The sequence below is a fragment of the Otolemur garnettii genome, unplaced genomic scaffold (genome assembly GCF_000181295.1).
Source record: "Otolemur garnettii isolate 467f Iridium unplaced genomic scaffold, OtoGar3 scaffold00106, whole genome shotgun sequence".
Taxonomy (NCBI): domain Eukaryota; kingdom Metazoa; phylum Chordata; class Mammalia; order Primates; family Galagidae; genus Otolemur; species Otolemur garnettii.
This window is the reverse complement of record NW_003852501.1, coordinates 649,075-658,785: the sequence shown is the minus strand read 5'-3', so window position 1 is coordinate 658,785 and position 9,711 is coordinate 649,075. Positions and strand designations below refer to the sequence as shown.

General features: G+C 36.4%; 1 protein-coding gene across 1 annotated transcript in view; it reads left to right on the top strand.

The window, feature by feature from the left end:
- Positions 1-9,711, top strand: part of SUCLA2 (succinate-CoA ligase ADP-forming beta subunit) — a 49,233-nt gene that overhangs the window by 28,444 nt on the left and 11,078 nt on the right. Inside the window, exons 7-8 of the mRNA XM_003796677.3 lie at positions 6,910-7,071; positions 7,172-7,314. Coding sequence (XP_003796725.1) covers positions 6,910-7,071; positions 7,172-7,314 — 305 coding nt within the window. The remainder of the gene's footprint in view (positions 1-6,909; positions 7,072-7,171; positions 7,315-9,711) is intronic.

The window sequence follows — 9,711 nt, the reverse complement described above, 5'->3', positions numbered from 1 at the left end:
AAAAAAAAAAAAAAAGATTGTTTTCTACTGTTATACTTCTAATTAGTTACATACTTTGGTCATTTGTACGGTAGAATGAAGAATGAGTAAATTCTCTTGTGATAATAGAGGTAGTTTATAAAACTGAAAATAAATTTTTTTAAGAGTGAGAGCTGATGCATGCTTTTAAAATGAAGCATCAGTGGACAATTATCCATATTAAACACATATTTCTTATCATCTTTTCCTAATTATGTAACTTAAGAGGGACCAATTAACATTGAAATCAAGACTGCTGTATTCTTTCCAACTGTGAAATCCAACAGTCATATTCTGCTGCTAAGGGAATGTCTTTGCTTTCTTAACAAGTATTTTCTTTTCTTTGTATTCAGGTTTTCTTTTTTAGTTTGCATTTGTGTATGTTTTAAAGTGGTTTTTTTTTCAAAGTATAATAAAGATTGTTCTATTACATGGTTAAAAAAATCAAAACAAATAGTAGTATATTCCTGCCAATCTTACTCCTATTTCTTTACTCAACAATTTTGCTTTTTCTGCATCATCGTATACTCCCCTTTCTCCTCTCTTCACTTTTTGGTTTCTTGTTTTTTCCAGTGTTTATTTTGCAAGTAAAGACAAATAAGAAAATAGATTTTTAGCTCCTGCCTTATGGAAGAGATTGTGTACTATATGTATTTTGCATCTTTGTTTATTTATCTAATGATACATCCTGGTGGTCTTTCCACATTTATGGGCTCATTTTATATTAAGGATGTTAATCTCTTGTCTGACATTTGCCATGAATATTTTTCTTAGTTTGTCTTTTATTGGTTAATTTTATTTGTTTTGGGGAATATATTGAAGCATTTTGTTTTTGCATGTAGTCAGATCTTATTTTGACTTCTATTACTTTTATGCCGAGGGTTTTTTTCCTCCTTCCTAAGAGCAATAAATATTCATCAAGATTATGTTCTCCTTTTTTTTTTATTTTTTACGTTTAGGTTGATCAATCAAGATTATATTTTAGAGGGTCAGCTGTGGTGGCCCATGCCTATAATCTTAGCACTCTGGGAGGCCAAGGCAGGTGGATTGCCTGAGCTCAGGAGTTCGAGACCAGCCTGAAAAAGAGACCTTGTCTTTAAGAAAAAAAAAAAAACAACAACTGGGCATGTGGCTGGTACCTGTTTTCCTGGCTACTTGGAAAGTTGAAGAAACAGAATGTTTTGAGCCTAAGAGTTTGAGGTTGCTGTGAGCCATGATGCCATTGCACTCAACCCTAGGGTGGTGACAAAGTGAGACTCTGTCTCAAAAAAAAAAAAAAAAGAAGATTTTATTTTAGATTCACTTTTCCTCCCCCAGTTAGCAAGTTTTTCTAATTTCATTAAATAAATATTCTTTCCCTACTTACTTTTGTACCTTTTCCCATCATATTCAAGTATCTGATTCTATGGGTCTGATTGATATTTTGGATCAATTGTTTCCTTAGAAGGAAATCTTGCCATTTGTGACAACATGTTTGAGCCTGGAGAACTTAATGTGAAATAAGTCAGACAGAAAGAAACAAATGCTGTGTGATTTCACTTATATGTGGAATCTAGAAATGTCAAACTCAGAGAATAGAAGGTGGTTACTAGAGCTAGATGTGGGTGAAATTGGGGGAGCTGTTGGCTACAGAGTAAAAACTTTCAGGTCAGGTATGATGGCTCATGTCTGTAATCCCAGCATTTTGGTAGCCAGGGTGAGAGGATCGCTTGAGCCCTGGAGTATGAGATCAACCTGGGCAACATAGTGAGACCCTGTCTCTATAACAAAGAAAAAAGAGTGCAAACTTTCAGTTATAAGATGAAAAGTTTGGAGGCCTCATGTACAGCATATTAACTATAGTTAATAATAATATATACTTGAAGTTTGCTAAGAGAGTAGATAATCTTACCATACATGCATAAAAAGGTAGCTAAGCAAGGTGTAGATGTGTTAATTAGCTTGATTGTGGTAATCATTTCATGGTGTGTAGATATATCAAAATATGACATGTATACCTTAAATTTATACAATTTTTTTTGGGACAGAGTATCACTGTGTCTGCCTAGGTAGGGTGCAGTGGCATCATCATAGCTCACTGCAACCTCAAATTCCAGGGTTCAAATGACCCTACTGCCTCAGCCTCCTGAATAGCTTGTCTTGCACCATCACTCCCGGCTCCTAGTTCTGTTTTCTCTGTCCTAAAGTGATCCTCCTGCCTCAGCCACCCAAAGTGCTGGGATTACAGACACGAGCCACAAAGCCCAGCCATACATTTTAATTTTGATATACAGAAACAAAACAGTAAAAAGAACTTCCGTATATACTTAGCATTGCCGATTGTTTACATTTCACCCTGTTTGTTTTATCATTTTCTCTCTGCTCTTTCTCTCTTAGTCGCTTTTTCTTTGAGTGCACTCGTGTGTATATAAAAATACAAATTTTTGGAACCATTTGCGAGTAGGTTGGAGAAATTGTTCTTCTTAATTCTAAATATTTCAGTCTAAGGATAAGAACATTCTCTTATGTAACTTGAGTACATTTATCAAAATGAGGAAATTAATATTGGTAAAATACTATCTAATCCATAATAATATATTCAAACGTAGGCAGCTGTCTTAGTAATGTCCATTTCCCCAGGATTCTAGACCAGGATCACACCCTGAATTTAGTTGTCATGTCCATTTGACCAGGAAAATATCCTCAAATGTGTGTTGTTTCTTGACCTTGACTTTTCTTTTTAAGAGAAGGGACGGTCCTAACCCTAACCCAAACCCTCTTTGGTTTGGGTCTGTCTGATGTCCCTTTGGTGTTTTTTTTTTCCCTTCATGGTGTATCTTATCAGGAGGAGCATTATGTTCATTTGTTTCAGTGTTAATGACATTAACTTTGGTTGCTTGGTTAGGGTAGTGTCTGTCAGGTTTCTCCATTGTGGGATCATTATTTTCTCCTTTGTAACTACTAGGAAATTTGTGGGAAACTATTTTGAGACTGCGTTCTTTAAACTTTTCCCTGTTAGATTTGGGATCGATTGATGATTTTCTAACTCCATCATTCCTTCTATATTTACTAGTTGGCATTGTTTTGTAACAAAGAGCTTTTCTTTCTTCCCTCTTTGCTTATTCATTTTTATAAAAATAGGCTTTTCAATTCTTATTTTAGTCAGTGAGTTATAATCCATTTTAATCATTGTTTTGTTGCTCAGATTATCCTAGATTTGGCCAGCAGAGGCCACTCTCAGGCTGGCTCCTGTAGCCTCCTTATTTATTTATTTATTTATTTTTAACTTTTAGTTTTAGAATAAATATAGATGCACAGGAAGTTATAAAAATAGTACAAGGAGACTTGCATCTTACTCACCCAGTGGTGACATCTTACATAGCTATGTATATCCAAACAGTTAATTTACATTCATACATTATTGTTAGCCAGACTAAATACCTTATTTACTTTTCACCAGTTTTAAACCTTTTTAACCTTCAGTCATTTTTCTGTGTGTGTATGTATACTTTTATTTAATTTTATCCAATGTATGGATTTGAGTAGCCACCACCAAAATAAAGATACGGAACGGTTCCATCACCCTGTGAGAGACCTCTCTGTGCACCTCTTGGCATTTACACCCTCTGCCCTGTTCTTTCTTACTCCATCCCTGTGTGGTAGAAACCACTAGTCTTTTCTTCCTCTATAGTGTTGTCATTTTGAGGATGTTCTATGAATACCTTCATATAATAAGCAAACTTTAAGATTCATTTTTTTTTTACTGTACATGATGGCTTTGAGGTCTGTTCAGATGGTTGTGTGTTCCAATAGTTTATTTCTTTTTCTTGTTGAGTAGTACTCCACTATATAAGTTTACCTGAATTTGTTCACCCATTCACCCTTTGAAGGATTTTTGGGTTATTTGCAGTATTTTGCTCTTACTGATAAGTTGCTATGAACATTTATATGTAAGTTTTGAGTAACTTGTAAGTTCTCCATTTGTCCTTTTGATCTGCTGCTATTATTCTTTGAGCAATTCTTTACTTTTTGTATAACAAGATATCCCAGGATAATTTTTTGCTTTCCTTCTTGTGGTTCTGGAACCAGCCTTTTCTCCAAAGGGTTATGGTTCCTTTTTGTGGAAAATAATATTTAGGCACCAAGATAGGTGTGCTACCTGTGCTTGTTGCTATTATTTCATTGCTTATAGGCCTTGTCAGCAGAGAGCCAAGAAATAAGTCTGTTTGTGTCTGTGTGTGATACACATACACATATATTTATACCTCTGTCTATTTTTTAAGATCTCCAAATTTATACCGATGCCTCTAATTCTCCATTTCCTCAAGGTTCATTCTAGTTCTGCCATTTTCTATATTTGTAATTCTCTTATCCCACATTTAGAAACTTGGCCTTTTTTTTTTTATTAGTTTCAATATATTTATGTATTAGTTTCTATATTTCTGATGTTCTCTCCTAGCTATAGATCAAGATTTTGCAACCTTGGCACTATTGACATTTTTGCATAGATAATTTTTTCTGTGTATTGTGGGTGGCTTTCCTATGCATGGTAGGATGTTTAATAACACCCAATAGCACTCAGATGCTAGTAGCAACCTTGAGTGTGACAATCAAAAACATTTCCAGACATTGCCAGATGTCTTCCTGTAGGATAAAACTGTCCCTAGTTGAGAATCACTGATGTAGATTCAGATTTTCTTCACAGGTTACATTCTTTGAACCTGAAGAACTTTCTGTGACATTTCTTCTAGTGTAGGTCTGCTAGTGATGAATTTTGTTTACAGTTATCTGCAAATATCTTCCTTTTGCCTTCCTGTTTTCATAGTATATAGAATTCTGGCTTGATATATTTTTCTTTCTTCACCTTTTTCCTGCCCCATTCTTCTCTTATAGTTTCACATATATTAGACTTCTTGATATTGCCTAGCGTATCACTGAAGTGCAGTTTTTTCTTTGTTCCGTTTCAGATTGGATGATTTCAGTTTATCTTTAGGCTCACTGACCCATCACCGATCAGCTGTTAAGCCCATTCAGTGAATTTTTGTACATTTTCCATTTGGCTCCCTTTTATAGTTTTTTTTTCTTTTTCTTATTTTTTTTTCTTTTCTTTCTTTCTTTTCTTTTCTTTTCTTTTTTTTTTTTTTGAGATAGAGTCTCACTTTGTAGCCCTTGGTAGAGTGCCCTGGCGTCATATCTCATAGCAACCTCAGACTTTTGGGCTCAAGTGATTCTCTTGCTTCATCCTCCTGAGTAGCTGGGAACACAGACACCCATCACAACTTCCAGCTACTTTTAGAGACAGGGTCTTGCTCTTGCTCAGGCTGGTTTCAAACCCTTGAGCTCAGGCAGTCCATCTGCCTCAGTCTCCCAGCGTGCTAGGATAACAGGCATGAGCCACCATGCCCAGCCCCCTTTTTATAGTTTATCCTCTGCTGAGATTACCTGTCTGTTCATTTATTATGACCATATTTTCCCTTAAATCTTTAAACATGGTTGGTCACAATCCTTGGAAATTCTAAATCTTGGGGTCATTTTGAGTTTGATTTCAGTTGACTGCTCTTTTTACTATACTGTACATTTGAGGAGATATAGTTTGAAGACAATTAATTCTGTTACTTCCTTTGAAAGAATTATTTATTTTTGCTATTATTAGTACTTATCTGAATTCTAAACTTTTTCTCCTGTCTTGGGCAGCAGCTGAAACTACTCACTTCTCTCAGCTTTCTATTGTACAGGAATTGCAAGGCACATGTTGTAATTAGATTGGAGTGAGGAAGGGATAGAGTACTGAAAGATGGAGTCAGACAGAACCATTTTGGTAGCATGCTGAAGGAAACGCCTGACTGGAGTGGGTATAGAGAGAGAGGCAGGAGACAAATTTGGTATAAGGAATTTAAGCAGAGGGTTCGGCATTTATTTATTTATTTAGAAACAGAGTCTCACTTTGTCACCGTTGGTAGAGTGCTGTGGCATCATAGCTCACAGCAACCTCAAACTCTTGGGCTCAAGCAATCCTCTTGCCTCAAGTAGCTGGGACTACAGGCACCCACCATAACACTTGGCTAGTTTTAGAGATGGGGGTCTGGCTCTTGCTCAGGCTGGTCTTGAACTCCTGAGCTCAAGTGATCCGCCCATCTTGGCCTTCCATAGTGCTAGGATTACAGGCGTGAGCCACTGCACCTGGCCTGGGGTTTGGCGTTTAGTAAGTATTTTAGGCTTTATGGGCCACATATGGTCTTGGGCATGGCTGTTTTTTCTTGTTGTTCTCCCCCTCCCTTTATCTCTTTTTTCTTTCTTCTTCATAATCCTAAAACGTAAAACCCATTTCTAGTTCACAGGCCATATGAAAATCAGCATAGGCCAACTCTGGCTCACCGGCTTACCCCTCCTTTAAACACACAAGTCCTTCAAGGAGTTGTGCTGTGAAACGGGTGAAGAGTAAGGGGGAGGTGAGAGTTAAATTTTTTTTTTCCTTTCTTTTTATTAAGGTGGGGAAAGAACAGCATTTTTGCAAGTCAATGAGATTTAGCCAATGTAGAAAGCTAGGGAGATTTATGATGCAGGAAAGACAGAATTGCTAGAACAATGTCCTTGAATAGATGAGACAGGATGGGATCTAGGGCCCAAGTGAAGAGGCTAGCTAGGAGCATGGACACTTAATTGTTGATAATTTTTAAATAATTCAAAATGTTTGGGTTTTTTTTTCCTTCTTTATCTCATGCATAAGATGGATATAGAACCATTCTTTGGTAGAACTTTGATGGGCAATTTGAATTCATTGTGAACACAAATTGAAATACTTTCATTAAATAACAAAAATAAAATGTGCCTTTTCCTTAAAGAATGTTTGATTAACAGTTTATTCTGTCTGCCTTGAAATTAAGATTACTTTGTCTTTTCTTCCTTTCAAAGTGCTATGTATGGATGCAAAGATCAATTTTGATGCAAATTCAGCCTTTCGCCAGAAGGAGATCTTTGCTCTACAGGACTGGACCCAGGAAGATGAAAGGGACAAAGATGCAGCTAAGGCACATCTCAACTACATTGGCCTTGATGGAAATATTGGCTGTCTAGGTATCTTATCATGTGTTTGTATGTTAGAGTTGTGTTTGTTAAGTTTAATATATTTTCTCTGTGTTTGCTGCTTATACAAATGATTTTCCCCTCTTCATAGTAAATGGTGCTGGCTTGGCTATGGCCACAATGGATATAATAAAACTTCATGGAGGGACTCCAGCCAACTTTCTTGATGTTGGTGGCGGTGCTACAGTCCGTCAAGTAACAGAAGCATTTAAGCTTATCACTTCAGATAAAAAGGTAAGGGCAGGACTTATATTTTAGAATTTGAATTAGAATTTAGAATATATATATATATTCTGAATTATCTTTTATCTATTTTGAGTCTCTTCTGGCTAATCTTGAACTTTTTTTGCAATTCACTAAGGTATTCTAAAACACTTAATTTTAATGTTTGCATAATCTGTCACATAGATGTACCATAATTTAGAACTATGTCTTTATAAATTATTGTCAAAATAAGGGAGGTGGGCCTCTTTGCCTACTTGCCCTGGCAGTGGAGGCCTGTTCACTGTCTATAATGAACATATCCTATTCCATAAGCCTGTATCTTGCTCTTACTCTGTAAACCTACCTTTCTCTTCCTCTATAAACTTTATTCCATGCTTGCCTTAAAAAAAAATGCAAGGGATGTGAAGCATCATGATCAAAAGACACATATATGATTAGTCACCAGATATTTGTTAAGGAGTGTATCTGTTGTGTGGCCAGTGTGGATTTTGTTAGGCTTACAAAAAAGTAAGATAAATGCTGCCATGGAACAAGTCTTACTGAATTTAGACTGAGACTTATTTGTTGGTAGGGACTGTATCTTATTAATTATTGCCTCCACTAGTAGGGTACATATGCCTGTACATATATTAATATTTATTATTGATGTATTAGAAATGTCTATTTTTATTTGTGGTGTTAGACTTTAGAATTGTTTAAAAAATAAATTTATTTCACTGCCTTTCCCTTTGAGCCTGTGGACTTATTTGCCATATTCATTAATTTTACAAAAAGAATTAAACTAAAATGAGATATAAAATATGCCTCATTTCCCTTGTTTAATAATTATTTTAAAAAGTAAACAAATTTTATTGGAACTATATTTCTGTAGCTCATTTTGGCATGAACTCAAAGTATTAAAGGCTGAATCAGAGTATCTCAGTGTTGAGTACTTACTAAGGCGTGTTAGAATTCTAGTTGTTTATTTTTCTAAGCATGTTTTTTAGGGACCTAGTGCAAGAATGGAGAAAAGTTTATGAAGAGTTTTATGAAGAGAATGGAGAAAAAGTTTATGATATATGGGATTAGAGTTGGAAACAGAGCAGGGTGACAATGTGAATAGCATTGAATTAGCTTATGATGCCTTTTTGTGTTGGACATGCTTGGATGTGGGACTACCTGGGCCCTTCCTTAGTAGGTATTTCTAGTCTGACTAGGGGGATAAACAGAATGTAGTGCTGTGGAAGAACAGAAGACAGCTGGTAACTAGGAGAATCAGGATGACCTTCACTGAATGGATGAGACCTTGAGCTGTCTCAAGAATTAAATGAGTTGGTGTGGGGAAGAAAATGTGCAAAGGCATGGAACCCCGAGGCCCATTATGTTCATGGAATGGTGAGACTTGTATGTGTAAGAATATAGCACTATTGGGATAAATGACAAGAGATAAAGTTGGCAAACTGAGACCATGTTTTGAAGATCCCTGGATTTATAGTTAAGGAATTTGGAATTTAGCCTTCCTAGCCCAGCACATACATAAACACATACATCTGTCCCCTGCCTTTTGTTTGTTTGTTATTTACATGTTTTCAAAAGAAAATAACTCTCCCAGTAGAGAGTAAAATGAGGAGTAAAGACACAAAGGGGAAATTAATTTGGTGGTTATGCTGACTTGTCCAAAAGATGGAGAGGTCCCTGGCAAAGGGAGTATCAGTAAGAACAGAGAGCAAGGACAACTAATTTAGATGTATTTCTGTGATACAAGTATTTAGATGTATTTCCAGGAGAGCAAGGAAACCTAATTTAGATGTATTTCTGTGATACAAGTCATTAAATTTTTTTTTTTTTATCCTTTTTGGGCTGAGGGGAGAGACCATGGAGAGGGGTTGGTTAAGTAACTAACAGGATTTTTGGCTAGGGAGAAGCATTGGGTGGTGATGCCTTTCATGTTGTCAAAAGCAAAATAGAGGCATAGGTATTTCTGAATGGATGTACTAAGTTTGGGTTGTGTTGACTGTATCTAACAGAGAGAGTTTGTTGTAAAGATATGTGTATATTATACTTCTTATAATGGTTGGGGGTATGTTTAAGAGTCCTCAGCATGTTGAAAAAAGAAGACTTAACTGTTGGTGTGAGGATCCATGTGAGTGAGATGAGGAAACCAGGAATGGAACCTGAATACACAGTGTTGAAAGGTTGAGTAGAAGAGGAAGACCCAGAAGAAAGAAAGAAAGGGAACAAACTGACAGAGAGACTGGAGCAGAGCAGGAGAGAGTTTTGAGAAGTAAGGCAACAATGGCGAATTCTGTAGGAGCCATCTAGCAGAATAAGGACTGCCAGAGATGATTGGGAGCCTTGGTGAGAATGGCAGAGGAGATGGGAGCAGAGGCTGGGTTGTAATGGAGCAAGTTGTGATTCGGAATTAAG